The sequence below is a fragment of the Miscanthus floridulus genome, chromosome 2 (assembly GCF_019320115.1).
Source record: "Miscanthus floridulus cultivar M001 chromosome 2, ASM1932011v1, whole genome shotgun sequence".
Lineage (NCBI taxonomy): Eukaryota > Viridiplantae > Streptophyta > Magnoliopsida > Poales > Poaceae > Miscanthus > Miscanthus floridulus.
This window is the reverse complement of record NC_089581.1, coordinates 112,839,474-112,860,629: the sequence shown is the minus strand read 5'-3', so window position 1 is coordinate 112,860,629 and position 21,156 is coordinate 112,839,474. Positions and strand designations below refer to the sequence as shown.

Here is a 21,156-nt window from a genome sequence, read left to right as displayed (position 1 = left end):
TAACCAACTGCTCTATAACTTCTCTGCCTTTTTGGGCACATTACTCACGACACTTGCTCATCCGATGCTCGAGGGACAGATCATCGTCGTAAAAATAAAGCTCGAGGTGTCTCTTTTCGATACCCTCCTTTAACAAATGATCGTATGTTATGGTAAATCTGGCCATGGGCACGAAACGTGTAGACACCGTAGATTCGCATGTTAGTGGTCACACGATCTAGGTGGCAATACAGAGAAGTGAAAGAGAAGTGGTCGTTCAAATATCTGATGTTTGCACAAAAGTGCCTAGCATCAGCGTTCGAGCTTGACCACAACCTCATGAGCTCTGGTGGTGTCTCAGGAGTTGAAAGAGGAATCTTTCCACCCCGACAATAAAATTCGGGAAGTTCACCCTCGAATTTCTTTGTGTTGCAGTGCTCGTAGTTTGGCACCGACGGTAGCATGTGTGACTCCGATGGGACATTAGAGTAAACCTTGTCGTATGGATCCAGGACATCAGGCTCACTGTTCTCTTGCTCATCTGTGTCGAGATTGTGCTCGACGTCGGTTCCATCCTCGTCGTCTTCTGACAAAATGTTGATGTGTTACGCGTTGAAAGAAAGTTTATGAAAAAATTGTTTTGACTATTACGCGGTGTACCTTGTCCGATGAAAAAGTACGCCTCATCTTCTTTCTCGACCTCCTCAAATATGATATCCTAATCATAGTCTGTGCAACACGGCCACATATATGATGAGAGAAACATAATGGCATATAAAAAGAACAAAAAAGGGATAAATTTAATAAAGAAAATACCATCCTCGACCATAGAGTCTGGTGTATCAGCTTGTGCACCGTTTGGAGGCATTGAAGAGGTACCGTCAACTACAGACGGTTGTGTCTGTGTACCTGTGCAATTATTAGGTGGTGAAACTGGAGTTTCCTGGGTGACACCATCTATAGTAAGAAAAGGTATGAGTTTTTGGAATAGGAGAGCGAAGGTGAAAGTACCGATAATATATAGTGATCAAGGCTAATTACCGTTGTAAACCACACTCGGTTGAGTCAGGTCGTTCGAATCATTGCACTTTCCATCCGCACACCCTCTAGCCCTTCTTTCCAATGTTTGCTTCAAAAGCCCGATTGCGACGGAATAGAAGGGCATTTCTCTCTCCATTGGTCACTCAATGCCTATGTATGGTCTGTGCCGCAGCCACTTTAGGGGTCTGGACTTCTGGATTTTGAACTACAGTCGGCGCGATGTCAACAGGCGTGCCCGTCAATTCACATAATTCCCTATCGTGTGAAGGTGGTTTAGGTGATTGAGGTGAAGAAGGGAAAATAAGCTTAAGGTTAAAGTGAGGGCTCTCCATAACGGTTGAGTCCGGATGCAAATTGTTGGCTCGGTGTTCTGTCACCATCATATTGTATTTTTTGTTGCTCTCTTTTTGTTTCAATTTCTTCTCTTGTGGGGTCATTTGCAGTTTTCTTGCAGCATTCTTCGCCGCAAACAAGTCACGCCGCCTCTTGTTTATTAGCGCCTTTTGTTCAGAAGACAGTGTAGCCCGTCGTGCTCTATCTAGTTTGCACTTACTCTTTTGGACACGTGACAATATTGTCAATGGAATTGAATGCATTTACAACACCTAAATGTAATAAGAAAAAGTACGATCTCAATGTCTCATCGATGAAGGACACACAATAATTCAAATTGTGTGATAATAAACTTTACACAACAGTGTCAGGTACAATGGTGTTCAAACTCCTTTAGTAATTAAAAACAAAGCCACGATTCTATAAAGACGTACCCGTTTCATGAATAGTATTGATATCCGTCTCAGCTAAACTATTGTCAATATCACTAGGAGGGGGTGATTCCTTGTTTCCTCCGATGATTAAAGGGATATGATCGTCTAAAATTTTATTGATATAATAAGTATCCTACGGCACCACGGAATTTTTTACTGTAAAGAAATCAATATTATTGCTATACCTGTTGACAGGGAAATCTCCTTTGGAGTCATTTGTAGCATCTTTACAGACTTTTTTGATGCCTTTTTCTGTGCATACAATTCATGTCGTCTCTTATTTAGTAGCGCCCTTTCTTCAAGAGACATTGCAACTTTTCTTGCTCTATCACGATCATGCTTACGCTCTTTTGGACACGTGACAAGCCGGTTGATGGGACTGGGTGCATATCCATAATCTATATATCATGGAATGACATCTTAATCAATGCATGCTAGGACGGTGTCTAAGCACACCTGTAAGAAACTAACACAGGCACGATTCATAAGAATATCAGGCAATGGATACAAAAGTGTACCCATTTCATGAGTTGTGCTGATATCTTGCTCACTATCAATGTCATGCACGTCATCAGTGCCACCAATGCAACTTAAAGGTTCCATACCATCTACAAATATAACCATATAATTAAAATTGAACCATACAATAAGCAAACTATGTCGACATGATAATTTTAGTCGCCACACCAATAAATACTTTTATTATAATAAGTAACCTGATAATTGTTGAAAGCCATTACTGTAGGTTGATTGCCTATGGAGCCTGTCACTATTTTCGCCTATTTCATTATGTGTATTCGCATCTGCAATACAAAACATAATAATTGTTATTAATTAAAAGACGAATGGCAGTCAAAATGACACTCAACAATACCTCCATACCTGTTGAATGGGAAGCCATATTGTTTTCAATATCAACATTCTCTTGGTTACTCATCTTATACCTCTGACTAAGGCTGGACGAAAAACTCGAAGCTCGTTAGCTCGCTCAGCTCGTTATGATAACGAGCCGAGCCGAGCCAAGATTTTAGCTCGTTAGCTACAACGAACTAACTCGAGCCAGCTCGTGAGCCGCTCGCGAGCTAAACGAGCCAAGCTTCCAGAAAAAAAAGTATCAAAACTTATATTAGTTTTTGTATTACTTCATGTCTTACGCTTTACAATTGACTGGTAACTGATCTAGACCCTATAAATTGACTGATAACTGGTCTAGATGCATTTTTTTATATTATTATTATTCTCAAACTTTAGATAAATGCAAATATTATATTTTGTGTATTTTTTTATACCTGGCTCAAGAGCTTAACGAGTCAGCTCGAGCTTTTAACAAGCCGAGCCGAGCTGACTTTCTGGCTCGTTAGGATAATGAGCCGAGCCGAGCCGAGCCAGCTCGTTATCCAGCCTTACCTCTGACGGGTTTCTTGTTTCTTTCAGTCCCCTTTTCATCAGACATTGTTGCATACCGTTCTCTCTCCCTCTACCTCTTCTGCTCATTACGATCCCCATCTAGTGGCACCAACCCTGATTTTGTATGATTCCCTTCAATAAAGTTTGGTAAGGAGATGAAAACATATAAACACAGAACATGTAGAGAGGCTGTAAAAGTTTATATACCTCCATGTGTTGTATTTGTAAGGTCCCCCAAAGGTACCCGATCACCGGTTGGCCTTGGCGTGTCCATCAACACTACCAAACACTTTTAGCAATAAATTGAGATCCTAATCTCATTAGAAGGTTTTGCAACCAGAGGCATCATAAACGGTTTACTAACTCGGAATTTTGAAATCCATTCTCAGTGAGTATTTATTTACAACTTCAGATTTCTTTGCACGTGCATATTACCTTAGACGCTTAATTTATGTTTTAAACCACATAGGAACCTCTGATTAATCAATATAGGGCACACACATCTAAATCCACCTTCTGTGTGAACACGGCAATGCAGTGGAGGAAATGCAGGAAAAAGGATAGATGGTCTCTAACTGAAGTAATGATCATGGACAGAAAAAACCTTCCAGTTTGAAACTTTGAATACAATAAACAAAATTTCAGATGAGTTGTTACCGACGAGCGCATAGAGGAGGCTAGAGCAGCAACCCCTAGACTTGCGAGGTCCACTGCCTCCGTTCCACCCTTCTGATCTGATTAGAAGCGGCAGCTACAAATAGAAAACTGTGTTAGTGATGCTCTTCAAATAGAAAAGCAAAGAACTGAAAGAAACACAACAGAAATTGAAGTATCTGATATTTTGATTTTCTGAATTCCTTAACGCCAAACCAACTTTCATCAGATGTTAGATGGGAATAACCTGTTAAGCCCTTTCTTGAAGCTGCAACATGATGTACCAGCTACAAATTAACCAAAGAAACTATAAATCTAGGCCATACAGTGTATAAACGATTTTATCCATACCAGCTTCGCCAAAGGACAACTCTTGAAGCAGGTCTGCCTTCTGCTTCGAAGTCTGATTCACTTTTTGCCTGTAAACATTGAGACAATCCTCCTCCAGTTGTAGTATCATCCTACCTTTCCATTTCATTCTAACCAATTTCTCCCCATATTTGAATGCACACAAAATATACAATAGCACAAAGGCACCATATTAGTGATCATATGTTGAGTTCACATAGTGGACATGCCAAAATCCTATGGTGACAATGTGGGTGAGTGGAGTCAACCAACCCAGGAACGACCACACAGGTTGGGACAAAATCAAATGAGGGCATTTGAGATGGTAAACAGGCAATCACTTTAACCATATTTGGGCTCACAGCACAATGACCATACATGAACAGAAAGCTGAAGAAAATAGCAGGGCATGAAAATTAAAGCACATGACAGGCAATATTCAATCAAATGGGAGATGTAATCGAGCACTATTAGGAAAGTAGATCAATGGACTGTACAATTGCACTATATATGGATTGAGAGCTGGATTGTTTTTTAAGACGGAATCCTATAGTGAAACAACTTGATAATGACAGTCAAATAGTTGTCAGAAAGCATATAACAACAAACTATAGTGTTATACAACTATGCTGATTCAGGTTCCCTATAAAACTCTAAGTTTACTATCCGGAACTACATACAAGTTTGTGATATTATGATATATAAATGCCATGTACCATTTAGCTATTGCACTGCGTTTTAGTGCGGCTGAACTGGACTGTGTATATTGAAAATTCAGTTTGTGAATATGAATTATAAATTCAGTGCGTTGAAACAGCTACCAGGATAACTTTGATCATTTAAAAAAGTTGACCAGGATAATCTTGAAAAAATAGTGCATAGAATTAGAGAGGACAAATCAGATTTAGGTAAATAACACAAAAGTCAATGGATGTCAACACTGAATTAGCATTTTTATGGTGGCTGACTAATTCTATAATTCATCAAAACAAATATATTGATTGAGAAATAGTAGTGCGAGCCATGTGTGCGACCATCATCCCTGGTGCTGACGTCAAGATCGGGGAGATGACTGGGTAGGAAGCAGGAGAAACGGGACACGGTGAAAGCAATTCGCATCTAACTGAATCCTCTCTACTTCTGAATCCAATTGCTGGACTGTGAATGATTAAGAAATTACCTGGTCAGGCAGACTCTGATTTTGGTTGAAGCCCTGCAATCATGCTTGTGTGAATGACAGGGGTAGGCAGTGGTTTGATTTTTTTTAGTTCCTGCGAGTAGTAAAGAATAGAAGCATGTGTCATTATTTACATAAGAGAAGTTTTAAAATATATGTTGGACAGTTGTGTAGTTCAGTCATTCTATCTTAAAGGACATAATATCAGCATGGCTTGCGGTCTCACGAGAAAGGAGTATAGGACTGATTTATATTTATAAAAATTCTGAGATATTGACAACACCAACATACTAACAACATCAGATTGTGATGGCTATTGACCTATTGTTATAGGCATAATTACTAAACAATTATTGCACTTATGGTGATTGGGGAGATACACCAGAACGTGTTAGCATTTTAGTAGTCTATTAAATTATTTGACTGAAAACTTCATGACTTATCTGCATTCTTTTCCTGACAATTTGGACATAAAATTTAGTGAACATTGACAATGTCTGTTGTTACCTTATTCTCACCGGAGCTCCAAATCATTGCCGTTGGTACTGTTTCAACTGTCTCCGGCCCTACCGTTAACAAATTGCAGGCACCTACAAATGCAAGCAGAAATGCAGATGCTAAACCAAGAATAACAGAACAAATGGAAGCAAGCAGAACACCAGATTGATGCAATCATGATTCATGAAAGAGCATGATGAGTCCTAGCTTAATATAAAAGAAGGCACAAACTATTTAGCACATTGTGATTGCCAAAAAAAATAGAAAAAACATGCTCGTACCTCAATCAATCTATAATGAACTCGTGGTACTCGACCCTACATTCAGAAGAAAAAAATTTCATCACCTACTCATCCATCGTAGGCACGGGGTGCCTATCGTCACCGTCCACAGCGTCAGCGAGCCCCACTTGTGCTCCCGTGCTTGCGTGCGTGCTTCGCCAAAGGCGAACCGGCAGTGCGGGGACAGGCACAGGCTGGCGCAAGCACCCATACACTCATCGTGCGCGTGGTGTGCGTAAGCCCAATGAACCTGGTCGTAGCAACACCAGATCCAGTGACCCCAACGCACGCCAAGACGACAACCTGATCCCACTGCAGTAGAAAGGGAAGAAAGGGAGGGGCGGGGGCCAGCAGTACCTATGGCATGGCAGGGGTAGGGCCACCAAGAGGAGTAGGAGAGGAGTATGGGAGCTTCCTTCTACCGCCGCCGCCGCCGCACCGAGGGACGGTCGCCCAGGCCGACGCACCCAACCCGCCCGTGTTGGGGCTGCCAAAGGTATATATTGTAATTGTAATAGTTTAAGTATATTGCTGACTGAGGATTTTTCCAATGCAAATTCGCATATAATCTTCAAATATTCCATAATCCAAATGGTAGTTTCAAATAAGACAGTAACTGAGCTTGATCGAACCATTACAAGAATGGCACCAACCACCATTACCAATACCAACCATCAGCTTAAGTGCTCAACTACTACTATATAGAGCAGATTGAAGAGGATTATAAATTTCCTGAAAGAGTATAATCAGTATCACAAGGAAAATGCCGATCGTCATTGCTCCACCATAGTAGAACACTACAGACTCAATGTGTGTGCCACCACCATGAGCAGCAACCCTAGGATAGGACAAAGAACACCACCCTGTGGAGCAAGAACTCTGCATACACAACTACAAAAGACTCCTGCATGACGGAAATTTTGCAGTGCAGAAAACAAGGCAGAGATCAAATCATGTCACCTTGGCTCAGTAGCTTTGTTGCATATGGGCAGCACCTGAATGAAAGGCACAAATTATTCCAGTTTGGATGGTTCCTCCTCCGAAATTTAGACGCCTCATCCAAAACCGAAAACTTGCAGTAAATATATTTGATACTTCTATATACTGACCGATATATTTCTTTATTAGGATTTAAGCACAAGTATTTTTTGCTCAAGTGCCGCAACTGATCCTGCTACTATGTATGATGTTTCCCCTCCAAATCGAACCTCAAGCCACAGTTAACAACTTTGACCAAATGGAAAAAATAGATAGTAGATCAATACTGATGTTTCTGATTTTTTAACACAGTTTCTTGGATCTTTCATTGACTGTTAGGAGTCGACAACGTTCCTTGTGACCTCAGATCAAGCCACAAATCAAAACTAAAAGAAAAAAATAATGGTTAACGTTAGATCTTAGTGCCTACTACTACACAATTGAGGATGAATTCACAATTGAGGCAGGAAAGGAGACAAATCACATTGTGGTACCACAGATCTTACTGCCTACTACTACACAAATGAGAAAGGGAATTCTGAATATAAACCTTCAGTATCAGCAGCATATCATGTCAAAGTTCAGGTCATTGATGTCCGCTTTTCCATTGTGCTTTGCTTTGGAGAACCCTTGAATGTGATGGCAAAGCTAATGTCGACAGAATATCATCGGTAGTCCTCCGAGGGGTATCCCACGAAGGTAGATTGATCGGTAGAGATGCGTGTAATCGAGAACAAGAAGGCAACACAGACACAAGAGTTAGACAGGTTCGGGCCGTCAGCACGACGTAATACCCTACTCCTGTGGTCTGTTGGGTTGTATTGGCTATCGTATGATATTGCGTGTGTTTTGAGGGGGTCTCTACCCCAATGTTTTTGAGGCGCCGCGGCGAGGCGCGGCGCCCGACCCCCTTCACAACGCCTAGGCGTTTGGGGCGGACGCCTAGGCGACGCCATACACACATTTATTAGGCGCCATATGATCATCTTAATATATATGCTACTAAAATTCAGAAGCAAATCATACCTTAATATTGCAAGTCTTAGCATGTAATACCATAATAAATTAGCTACCAAGAGTGCTAGTGCACAACATAATAAAGTAGCAAAATAGCAAATCTGAAATCTCTCATCACTCAATAGCAACAAATTAGTTTCTAATATCATAATTGCTGGTAATGGAAGATGTACTCGCCATTGTGCTATTAGCTGTAACTGTAAAAACAAAGAACTCGAGCAGTTCCAGTCACCTCTCTGTAACAAAGCATGAGAGACAGGGAAAGAAACAGAGGAAGAGGGAAGGAAACAGAGGAAGAGGAGGGGAGGGAAAGCAGACTGCAGAGTACACGCCTCAAATATTTGGGAAAGCAGAGGAGGTAGGAGGGAAAGCAGAGGAGACGAGAGGCATACCAGGCGGAAGGGGAAGTACCCGACCAAGGCAAGGCAGAGCAGGTGCGGACGGATGTGCGGACTCGAGGCAGAGGCAGAGTCGCGATGTGCGAAGCAGGGGCGGCCGGCCGGTGGACTGGAGCAGAGGAGCAGCCAAGCGGAGCTCGAGGTAAGCCCGCCGCCTTCTCTCTTCCTCTTCCGGTCGCCCGGTCTTCCTGCCGCCTTTCTCTTTTCCTCTCCCCTCGATCTCAGTCGTGGCCGCGGGTAAAGGCCTCGCACGGTAAATTTCCCGCGCGGAAGGGCCTATCTACTTCCCGCGCGGTCAATTTCCCCCCTGCGCAGTCGATTTCCCGCCGCGCAGCCACCGCGCAGTCGATTTCCTTTTGCGCGGTCGATTTCCCGCGACCGCGAGGGCCACGGTCTTTTGGCGCCCTTCCCCTCGCGAACTGGCATCCGGCGTCCGCGGCGAGCTTGTAGGCGTCCGCCCGACGCCAAACCAGTCCTAGGCGACGCCTAATGCGATTAAGCGGACGCCATACCACTCCAGGTCGTGGCGCCCCCGACGCCCAGCCCCTCTGCCACGCCTTGTCGCCTAGGCGACGACTAGGCGACGCCTCAAAAACATGGCTCTACCCGCCTTATATAGTCTGGGGGGCAGGGTTACAAGTCGGTTAGATCTAGAAGATAACCGGAAAATAATAACATGTTACAGAAATCATGAGATCATACGTATCCTAACAGATCTCGTAGTATCTTCAGGATATCTTCCCGGTGTCTTGCGGGGTGCGCCGAGCAGCGCCGTGCTCCGCAAGGCTTCATCCTGTGGGCTGGGACACCCCTAGAGGCGCAGCCCATGTAGTCTGCCGTGGGTATCCGGGACCGTACCCCCCACAGCTAAGCTCACAAGCAAAACTATATCTAAGTGGAGGACTGATGAACCAGAGTAGCAATTTTAGAAATAGGTGCTCAAAAAATGCGGAGGACTTACCGTTGTGCGACGGGCTAGGGCGGGTGCCGGGGTCAGCATCGCGGCCAACGTCTTCACCATCCGCGGCGGGGGCGCGGTCGCAGCGGGGAGGCTAGGTCCCAGATTGGCGGGGGCGGCTAGGGCGAGGAGTCCGGGTGCCGAGGTTGTCAGCGTCGCGGCTGACATCATCGACGTTGGGGGCCGCTTCGCAGCAGGGAGGACTGAAGGAGGCTGGGTGCGAAGGTCGGCGAGGACGGTGGCTGGAGCAGCGAGAAGGAGGTCGTGTGTCGGGGTCAGCGTCACGGGGCGAGGTCGTGGAGCCGAGGTTCGTGTGTCGGTTGCGGGGAGGAAACGTGCAGCTTAGGGCGCGGAATTGATAGAGGCGAGGGAGGCCTCCAAGACCGATGGCTAGGGCAATGGCGCGGGTGCGACGGCGAACGATTCCGGCCGACGATGGCAACGACGAAGGAAGGCCTCCAAGGCTTACTTTTGTTCTTTTTAGTTGTAGAAGATATTATTTGTTCATACAATCATCCTCCACACGCACGGAATTAATAATAATATCCACCCATACTGAAAGTGTACTTAATAAACACTAACATAGTAGAAATAACATGGTTTATACAATCAAGTCTTCTACTCGTCAAATAAGTCAGCCTAAGACCAAGCATCAATATTGCTTCCTTCATCAATATTGCTTTCTTCTAGTTTTTTTTCTGTAAGGTGCAAGAAAATGAAAACACGTGTAAGTTAATATTCACAAATCAACATATATAATAACAAATATATTTGCATTATTATTGGAATACACACCTCTCAAAAGAGATAAAGATGCACACTTTTAGTTATTTCTTTTCTCCAACCAATCTTTTGCCACCTTGAGATCCTTCTATATTAGAAAGGTTATATGTTAGTCATTTTTATATACCGGTACAACTACCATATGAAAGCATGTGTGGTTATTTACCTCCCACTTATCTGAATCAAAATATGTTATTAAGCATAGGATGATATTGTTTGCAAGCAACCCAATTTTTGAATCGGTCCAGCCACCGTCCGAAAATAGCATACCGGGAGTTTTATGATTCAAACGAAATACAGGTGCTGACACTGTTATTTCTGCTGTATGTTTTTCAGCATCGACATTCTTCAAAGTAATAATGTCATCATGAAGAGAGAAACCCATTTGAAAGTATTTTTCAGATCCAACTATATGTCTATAAGAAGCATCCAATGCAACACAACATGGGGTTCCCACTCTCCCTTACCTTCCAATTCCTTAACTAGTGGTGCATTGGCTTTATCATTCAATTTGGTACCACTCATTGCACAAACCGTGAAAATAGCTTCATAGCCTAAATGATCACAACTAAAATTGATAGCCTCATGCCTTCTATCACTTTGAACAACCAATATCAAAAGATTATTTTCTTCAATGGTTTCAAGCTCATAGGCTTTAGTTTGAGACTTCTCTCCTCTAAAGTTGACAAAATATTTGTTTACTATCTCATGTGCATGAGGCCTAAAAGTAGTGAGTACCAAACAATAATTTTCCTCCTCTATAAGAATAAAACCAGTACGATATCTTGTTACCGTTGCGTCACAAATAGTCATGTCAAATGCAACCGTCATAACAGAGCGTGTTGTTTTTTAAAACAATCCACGATAATTGTCTCCATCCACAATCTAAATATGTAAATAAACAAATGAAAGACAGATTCAGATAGATACATAAAATAATAAAATGCAACAAAATTAAGAAGTAATAACTTACATTATAGGTTACTCAGTCCAGTTAAAAAGTGCTTAAGAAACGCAAAATTTAAAAGCTTGCACAATATAATCCATTAAAAATACAAGGTCGTATGACTATATGAGTGTTATTGACTTTTGGAAGCACCATTACGAAAACTCACTGTTTTATGTTTCTAGTAACAGAGTAACAGAGCAATACTTAGTCGGAGAGTCAGGAAAGCAGGCAGACAGATGTGACATGAGCTCTAAAGACTATTTTGTTCAATCATTTCAGAGGGATTCGTTAAAAAAATAATTATACCGTGATCCTATGACTACTTAGATTGGGCAACGCAAATACAAACAACTTGATATGTAAATTCCAAAAAAAATTAGAGACGGATTTTATATACAACATGAACTAAAGTGATTCAAGTGGGAGAAAAGAACTTACATGAGGTGAGGGAGGAGCAGTTAGAGGCACTATATCTGGAGCTGCCTTTGGACCCGGCACTACATCATCTCGTGCCCTCTTTTGTTCCGAGACCCTGGAGTACCTCTAGTGTCCATCCCAGTGGGGGCAGTGCGGTTGCGTTCAGATCGATGGAGAGCAGTGGTTGGTTCATTAATGACAACTCCTGGGCGACGAAGTTGTGCCGCATGGGCAGCATTTACAGCAACTTCAAAGCCCTTATCTCTTTTCTTTTCTTCTACCAACCACTATTGCTTTTCCTTTCTCCGCGGTTGTTGGTTTCTTGCGTTCTCCTGCCATCGTGTCAAACCACCACACAAGAAGCCCAACAGCCAACTTCCAACAAAAACAATCACGGCCGGAAGAAGCAAACTACCACGGAGGGCAAAGAAAACAGTTGTCATAATAAAGAAATCCAGTTGGAAGCCTTAAAATATAAGAGATGGGCAAAACCATCTAATACCTTTTTTTAGTAGAACGTCGCTGGAGAGAACAACTCACAAGCTCGCCAGACGAGGAAAAACGTCAGCAGACACTAGAGAAGGGACATGGCGAGGTAAGAAACAGAGATCCGGCTAATCGAGCAAGAAAACAGATGTGGTAGTCCCGAGTACCTCCTACAAATCACCTCGTGTCGAGTCTCGCGAAGACAGGTTTCAGAAGAAGACAGTTGTGAGATCCAAACCCCAACGCAGCAAGCTTACGCGGGCTTGGGAGGAGGAATGCCGGCGACGGAAGAGGTCTCCAGCGTGCAGAACAGCTACACCCGCCCGCCGATTGGACGGCAAAGACAAGTGCCCTGACGGCGGCAATAGGGTACGGTGGCGGCGGACGCGCACGGGCTCGGTGGCGACGGCAAAGTTAGGGATTTTGACTGACCTAACACAGAACGAGTGAGGGGTAAAAACGGCCCAACACAGTCACTGCTCTGGTTTTTTTAAAAGCTTAGATAGCGTGCCCGTGCGTTGCTACGGCATAACTAAACTTTTATATTAAAAACATACGGATCTTACGATAAGATAACAATACTATGAAATTAAATACCGACGTTAAAGTGATATTTAATATCCAAAAAAATAAAGTTCATAAAATTAACACAGTCACGTAGAGTGCGGCGTCACATGCTCACAAACTCTACTGTATAAACTTTTTCGTGATGCGGCTAAGATAATGTTTTATATCGGTAGGAAGAAATCTCATATATCTATTTCTTTTGTGCGCCAATAAATATATAAATAAGTTCTATCGCATCTCCATACTATCTTTGTGGGTTTCTGAATGCTTCATCGTCTGCCTCGCTTTTGTAGAGTTGTTCACTACAGGGAAAGAAGGAATCACGCAGGATAGAAAAGGAGATAATCGCCACAACCAATACGTAATGTGATTATTTTTTGTTTTTGGAAAGAAAAATCAGAGGGAGGGGCAGCGCAGCGAGGCGCGAGACCAGAAGGAAAACTACGAGCATTTCGAGACTCAAATCCGAGCGATCGTGGGGAGGACGGATGGCAGGGTTCGACAGACCGATGACCAGAGGGATTTTTTTCACACGATGACGGTGCCTGTGATGGAGCACGATTGGTTTTTGTTTCATGCCCACGCGTTGCAACGGGAGCAACAAAACTAACACAATCAAGATGATGGTTCATGTCTATATGTTTCCCATGCAATGTCCAACGGTTCCTCCTAAGATTGAATAAGACTAACACAATCAAAATTTTCTTTTTCAAATTAATTTTTTATTGCAAGGTGCTCCGTGATTACAATTACAAAATACTGAAACATAACAAAGTACTCCGTGATTCAACACCTAAGCTGATCGTTCGCTAGGCCTTTTGAGAATGATCTAATCATTGAAGCCTTTCCCTAAGAGGAGACCTCAAAAACTAGTTTTCTATCATGCTTCGATCGTTGGGGCAGCACCAGCACTCTCGACATGCCTCCCCAGTCGCCATCTCTGCCACCAGTGTGACTAAAACCAAACAGCTGTTGTGCTTCAAAGTTCAAATCAAACAGCTGTGAGGCGTGTCTCGTCTTGAGCAACAATAACAACAGATACGATACCATACGGTGTTCTTGAAGTCATGATACAGAAAGTCTATTTCCTCTACAATGTTGTTCTAGGGTCCTTTGTTCCTTACACACATCTGATATAGAAAGCCAGGGCTCATGAAGTCATGAGCGCCATGCCTACACCAAGCAGTGGCCTCCAAGCAGCCCTCTTATACCACGTGAACAATAGGTTTTTTTTGTTTCTTCATATTGCAATCAATTAGGTAATTACTTTTCTCTTGATTACTAGCAAGACAATTATCAAGCCAAAACATAACTCACTCCTTGGAAAATGACTAGCAAGCACCCCTACGTGAATTTTTTTATTGCCAGAAGTTGGAAATTTGAAGGGCGGGCCTTGAGCAAGCGGTAGAGTCTTACCGCCTGTGACCAGAAGGTTCTGGGTTCGAGTCGCGGTCTCCTCGCATTGCACAGGCGAAGCTAAGGCTTGCCACTGACACCCTTCCTCAGACCCCACACAGAACATAAGCTCTCTGCACTAGGTACGCCCTTTTTGCCAGAAGTTAGAAATTTGGACCGATGTAGGAACCAAATGAGCATGGCCATCAGCGATCTTCTTCACTATACATTGTAATTAGTATCAGTTAGTTATGAGGTCAGTAAGTCATATTAGTTTATGGCCCTTCCATCTTTGCGAAAGTGCTTCGTTTAATTCGTCCCTGTTTTTAATCTAAGTTCTTTTCTCCAGGTAAGGAAGATCAAAGAGTAGAGCAGAGAGGGCTAGCTCTTATATGTATCATGGAATCCTTGTGCATTGCAATGTACATCACTAAATTGAGTAACAAGAGGCAGAGGTGAGAAACCCTCTCAAGAAATCATGTAATTCATCTTAATCATACGAGCATCGCAATAAAGTGTAGATGACTCTGTTAAACTGTCTGCACACCATGTAACATATAACCAATTCAGATTCAATGAAAGACAATGAGTTCAATGTCTTTTGCTTCACATATCTTCATTTGCCTCTTTGTTACACTTTATAGTCTGTTATGTTGGATAATCTGTCTAGGCCTGGTATTTTCTTCAAGAACACCATATGATATCATATCTATTGTTATTGTTGCTCAAGACGAGACACGCCTCACAACTGTTTGGTTTGAACTTTGAAACGCAACGGCTGTTTGGTTTCAGTCACATTGGTGGCAGAGATAGCGACTGGGGAGGCGTGTCGAGAGTGCTGGTGCTGCCCCAACGATCGAAGCATGATAGAAAACTGGTTTTTGAGGCCTTCTCTTAGGGAAAGGCTCCAATGATTAGATCATTCTCAAAAGGCCTAGCGAACGATCAGCTTAGGTGTTGAATCATGGAGCACTTTGTTATGTTTCAGTATTTTGTAATTGTAATCACGGAGCACCTTGCAATAAAAAATTAATTTGAAAAAAAAAATTTTGATTGTGTTAGTCTTATTCAATCTTAAGAGGAACCGTTGGACATTGCATGGGAAACATATAGACATGAACCATCATCTTGATTGTGTTAGTTTTGTTGCTCCCATTGCAACGCGTGGGCATAAAACCAAAACCAATCGTGCTCAATCACAGGCACCGTCATCGTGTGAAAAAATCCCTCTGGTCATCGGTCTGCCAAACCCTGCCATCCCTTCTCCCCACGATCGCTCGGATTTGAGTCTCGAAATGCTCGTAGTTTTCCTTCTGGTCTCGCGCTGCCTCTCCCTTTGATTTTTCTTTCCAAAAACAAATCTCTAAAAAACAAAAATAATCATATTACGTATTGGTTGTGCCGATTATCTCCTTTTATATCCTACGTGATTCCTTCTTTCCCTGTAGCGAACAACTCTACAAAAGCGAGACAAACGAGGAAGCATTTAGAAACCCACAAAGATAGTATGGAGATGCGATAGAACTTGTTTGCAGATTTATTGACGCATGAAAGAAACATATATAGGAGATTTCTTACCGCCGATATAAAATATTATCTTAGCCGCATCACCAAAAGGTCTATACAGTAGAGTTTGTGAACATGTGACACCGCGCTCTACGTGACTGTATTAATTTCATAAACTTTGTTTTTTGGATATTAAATATCACTTTAACGTTGGTATTTAATTTCATAGTATTGTTATCTTATCGTGCGATCTGAGTGTTTTTAGTACAAAAGTTTAGTTGTCCCGTAGCAACGTACGGGCACGCTACATAGTCTTCTAAAAAACCAGAGCAGTGGACTATGTTGGACCATTTTTACTCCTCGCTCGTTCTGTGTTAGGTCAGTCAAAACCCCTAACTTTGCCGCCGCCGTCGTACCCTGTTGCCACCGTCAGGGCACTAGTCTTTGTCGTCCAATCGACGGGAGGGTGTAGCTATTCTCCACGCTGGAGACCTCTTCCGTCATCGGCATTCCTCCTCCTAGGCTCGCGCAAGCTTGCTGCGTTGGGGTTTGGATCTCGCAACAGTCTTCTTCCAAAACCTGTTTTCGAGAGACTCAACGCGAGGTGCTTTATAGGAGGTACTCGGGACTACCACATCTGTTTTCTTGCTCGATTAGCCGGATCTCCGTTTCTTATCTCGCCATGTCCCTTCTCCAGTGCCTGCTGACATTTTTTCCTCGTGTCTAGCGAGCTTGTGAGTTGTTCTCTCCAGCGACGTTCTGCTAAAAAATGTATTAGATGATTTTCCATCTCTCATATTTTAAGGCTTCCAACTGGATTTCTTTATTATGATAACTGTTTTCTTTGCCCTCCGTGGCAGTTTGCTTCTTCTGGTAGTGATTGTTTTTTTTGGAAGTTGGCTGTTGGGCTTCTTGTGTGGTGGTTTGACACGATGGCAGGAGAACATAAGAAACCAACAGCTGCGGAGAAAGGAAAAGCAATAGTGGTTGGTAGAAGAAAAAAAAAGAGATAAAGGCTATGAAGCTGCAGTAAATGCTACCCATGCAGCACAACTTCGTCACCCAGGAGTTGTCATTAATGAACCAGCCACTGCTCTCCGTCGATCTGAACGCAACCGCACTACCCCACTAGGATGGACAGTAGAGGTACTCCAGGGTCTCGAAATGAAGAGGGCACGAGAAGATGATGTAGTGTCTGGTCCAAAGGCAACTCCAGATATAGTGCCTCCAACTGCTCCTCCTCCACCTCCTGTAAGTTCTTTTTATCCCACTTGAATCACTTTATTTAGAGTTCATGTTGTGTATAAAATTCGTCTCTAATTTTTTTGAAATTTGCACATCAAGTTGTTTGTGTTTGCGTTGCCCAATCTAAGCAGCCATATGATCACAGTATAATTATTTTTTTTAACGAACTCCTCTGAAATGATTGAACAAAATAGTCTTTAGAGCTCATGTCACATCTGTCTGTCTGCTTTCCTGACTCTCCGACTGAGTATTGCACTGTTTCTGTTACTCTATTAGTAGAAACAGAAAGCAGTGAGTTTTCGTAATGGTGCTTCCAAAAGTCAATAACACTCATATAGTCATACGACCTTGTATTTTCAATGGATTATATTGTGCAAGCTTTTAAATTTTGCGTTCCTTAAGCACTTTTTAACTGAACTGTGTAACCTATAATGTTAGTTATTACTTCTTAATTTTATTACATTTTACTATTTTATGTATCTATCTGAATCTATCTTTCATTTGTTTATTTACATATTTAGATTGTGGATGGAGACGATTATCGTGGATTGTTTTCAAAAGCAACACGCTCTTTTATGACGGTTGCATTTGACATGTCTGTTGGTGACGCAACGGTAACAAGAGATCGTACTGATTTTATTCTTATAGAAGAGGAAAATTAAAATTTGGTACTCACTACTTCTAGGCCTCATGCACATAAGATAGTAAACAAATATTTTGTCTATTTTGGAGGAGAAAAGTCCTAAACTAAAGCCTATGAGCTTGAAACCATTGAAGAAAATAATCTTTTAATATTGGTTGTTGTGATAGAAGGCATGAGGCTGTCAATTTTAGTTGTGATCATTTAGGCTATGAAGCTATTTTCACGGTTTGTGCAATGAGTGGTAACAAATTGAATGATAAAGCCAATGCACCACTGGTTAAGGAATTGGAAGGTAGTCTTGGAATATATAAAGGGATAGTAGGAACCCCATGTTGTGTTGCATTGAATGCTTCTTATAGACGTATATTAGGATCTAAAAAATACTTCCAATTGGGTTTCTCTCTTCATGATGACATTATTCATTTGAAGAATGTCGATGTTAAAAAACATACAGCAGAAATAGCAGTGTCAGCACCTGTATTCCGTTTGAATGGTAAAACTGCTGGTATGCTATTTTCAGACGCTGGCTGAACCGATTCGAAAATTGAGTTGCTTGCAAACAGTATCATCCTGTGCTTAAGAACATATTTTGATTCAGATGAGTGGGAGATAAATAACCACACATATGCTTTCATATGGTAGTTGTACCGGTGTATAAAAATGACTAACATATAACCTTTCTAATATAGGAGGATCTGAAGAAGGTGGCAAAAGAGGTTGGAGAAAAGAAATAACTAAAAGTGTGCGTCTTTGTCTCTTTTGAGAGGTGTGTATTCCAATAATGATGCAAATATATTTGTTGTTATATATGTTGATTTGTGAATATTAACTTACACGTGTTTTTATTTTCTTGTACCCTGCAGAAAAAAAAAACTAGAAGGAAGCAATATTGAAGGAAGCAATATTGATGCTTGGTATTAGGCTGACTTATTTGACGAGTAGAAGACTTGATTGTATAAACCATGTTATTTCTACTATATTAGTGTTTATTAAGTATACTTTCACTGTAAGTGGATATTGTTGTTGTTAATTCCGTGCGTGTGGAGGATGATTGTATGAACAAATAATATCTTCTACAACTAAAAAGAACAAAAGTAAGACAATTTACTACACAGACAAAGTTACTTTGTCTCGGAAGAACTTTAACTAATAATATCTTCTAGTAACTTAACAATAACCCAAGGAGGCAGGTTTTTTAAATATCATAGTAGAAACATAGTTACCGTAGGTGGAGTGATATCTATAGCACAACAAACACTGGAAGATGGAAATGCAACGAGAGAAACAGCAGTTAGCAATGTGCACTCACATATGGTATCTTGGAGGCCTTGTCGTTCACAGCAGCAGCCACACCGAGGGCAGCGAAGAACCCCAGCCCTCCGCACAGCCACGCCAACGCCTCATACTATCCATCAGCAAACACAGAACCAATCATACAGCCAAATCAAACCAATCCAGACGCCTATGATGCTGCGCTGCACAACGTATTTGATCACTGATCAGGTCCATACTACCTTGCCGATGTGCGGGGCCAGGCGGTCGATGCAGGGTTCCTGGAAGGGCGTGCCGTTATCCCACACCAGCTCGTCGTTCACGGGCAGCTGCGACCCAAACAAAAAATTCCCCAGATCCAATCGATTTGAGACGGAAATTCACTGGGCGGGGATGAGGAGAGCTCAAGCTAGGGTTGGATTTGGATTTGGACTCGGGGTGCGGGAGACTTACGGGCTTATCGGGGACGATGTGGCGGCCGGGAGGCCCATGCCGGCGCGGTGCCGGAGGGCGGAGGACGCAGCGCGTGCGCCGCGGCCGCCCAGGATGCGGGATCCCGCCGCGGTTAGCCTCCCGGCCATCTCTCGCTCGCTCGCTCACTCTCCGATCTGTGCGAGTCGTCGGTCGTGTAGTGGGTGCGGCTGCGCGGCTCGTCGGCGGCGTTGGAGACAGAAGCAAGCTGAGTGGCCTTTGTTCGGGGCCTCGTGTGCTGTGTATCCAGTGGGGAAAACTGGTACTTGGGCCTTGTGGACTCCACTGGGTCAGAATACGTTTGCTGGGCCACACTTCACTGGGCTTTGCATTGTGGGAAATAACGATCACTGGGCTTCACAACACTGCCACTGAAAAATTCTATACTACTAGGTTCGTGCCCGTGCGATGTTACGGAACAGCTAAATTTTTGTACTAAAAATAAACGGATCGCACGATAAGATAACAATACTGTGAAATTAAATACCGACATTAAAGTGATATTTAATCTAAAAAGCAAAGTTCGTGAAATTAACAGTCACGGAGAGCGCGGCGTCGCAGGCTCTCAAACTTCCGTGATGCGGCTAAGATAATGTTTTATATCGGTAGAAAGAAATCTCCGATATCAATTTCTTTCGTATGCCATTAAATCCACGAATAAGTTCAGTTGAAAAATTGTCCGTTATCCAATTGAGTTTCTAATTAATCATATCAGCACATATTATAGGTGATAAAGATCATGAAGTGTGTTCTATATTTTCTATGTTTTTAGTCTTGTAGATTTCATGAAAAAAACTAATGACCCTGGTGCAACAAAGGAAAATACAAAGAAGCTATCCTCCTGAATGCGCGTAACCAACGCCACTACGATTCTGCCATCCTACGACTACTGGTATGGTATTGTTTAGCACTATTGTTCATTATTATCGCTAACTTGCTTCGTTGGTTTTATTCAAGTAATTTATGTTTGTAATTATGCAGGTGTTAATTTGGTTGATCCCACATTGGCACATGAGAAAAGTGGAGGAAGTCGACAAAACTCATGGTTTTGAGAACATACATGTGTAATAGTTATGAATGGTTACAAAACAAAATATTATGAACAAAACACTCAAAGTGTCATTTTTATAACAATAATATAACACATGTCCAATTTTCATTATGCCATCACACAAGTGTATATACAACATCTCCGTGTAGAGTCTGATAAACCATTTAAAAATACCTATAAACAGCAACAAATATGACATTAGTGAGATATTATTTGTACAATATAAATTGAATGAAAAAATGCATTGTATGCGTTAGTAATATTCTGTTACCTCACCTACGGCGTTAGAACCTCCTTAAATATAATATTCTTCATGAAAGTTCCATCCGCTATTGGGGTCTTCTTATCCTTATCTTTTTTATTTGACTCATTATTTTTTTCCTCGGCATTCTTTTTAGCATTTTTTTCTCCGTCTTTTTGGCCTCCTCTTGTGCCTCCGCATCAGGTGGGAGGGCAAGGATCTTAATATTGGTTCTTGACGTGGCTCTAGACATCGCAACGTACAACTGACCGTGAGAGAACACCGGTACGGGTAGGTACACACCCATGTTCGGGATAGTTTGGCCCTGTGACTTGTTGACCGTCATGGCAAAGCTCAGCCTGATAGGAAACTGCTTCCTCTTAAACTGGAATGGGAACATCTCGTCATCAGACGGGCATAGCGGTATTCGAGGAAGGAATACCCGCTTCCCAGCATGCTGCCCCACCACGATTTCCACGTCGGATTGTATTTCTTCGGAACCCTCGCACCTCTAGCCTTGTACCGTTGCATAGCCCATTTGCAGGGTCAATATTCCTAAGCAATATGACAGGACACCTGAGCTTGAGCTTCAAGACGTGTGGAGGCAGCCCATTAGGGGTCAAACTA

General features: G+C 42.4%; 1 protein-coding gene and 1 pseudogene across 4 annotated transcripts; both read right to left on the bottom strand.

Moving 5' to 3' along the window:
* Positions 1-1,674: 1,674 nt before the first annotated feature.
* Positions 1,675-3,253, bottom strand: LOC136527942 (uncharacterized). 4 transcript variants are annotated; one of them, XM_066520819.1, is made up of 6 exons: positions 3,077-3,253; positions 2,670-2,883; positions 2,504-2,590; positions 2,306-2,395; positions 1,973-2,185; positions 1,675-1,892 (listed from the first exon to the last, which is right to left on the bottom strand). In XM_066520819.1, exons 2-6 carry the CDS (start codon positions 2,722-2,724, stop codon positions 1,774-1,776), a joined length of 564 nt encoding a protein of 187 aa, XP_066376916.1. In that variant the 5' UTR covers positions 2,725-2,883; positions 3,077-3,253; the 3' UTR covers positions 1,675-1,773. The 4 variants fall into 4 exon arrangements, with proteins under 4 accessions (XP_066376916.1, XP_066376922.1, XP_066376927.1 ...); XM_066520825.1 differs by having other exon boundaries at positions 2,670-2,869; XM_066520830.1 differs by having other exon boundaries at positions 2,670-2,869; positions 3,195-3,231.
* Positions 3,254-5,879: 2,626 nt separating this feature from the next.
* Positions 5,880-19,465, bottom strand: LOC136527967 (NADH dehydrogenase [ubiquinone] 1 beta subcomplex subunit 8, mitochondrial-like; annotated as a pseudogene).
* Positions 19,466-21,156: the final 1,691 nt, after the last annotated feature.

What these genes read in the sequence shown, in the direction of transcription:
- LOC136527942 (XM_066520811.1), bottom strand. Translation starts at nt 2,724, where the DNA reads ATGAGTAACCAAGAGAATGTTGATATTGAAAACAATATGGCTTCCCAT. An exon ending in TATGGCTTCCCATTCAACAG is followed by an intron (nt 2,591 to 2,669) that starts GTATGGAGGTAT and finishes TTTGTATTGCAG; the next exon opens with ATGCGAATACACATAATGAA. An exon ending in CAGCACAACTCATGAAATGG is followed by an intron (nt 2,186 to 2,305) that starts GTACACTTTTGT and finishes CATGATATATAG; the next exon opens with ATTATGGATATGCACCCAGT.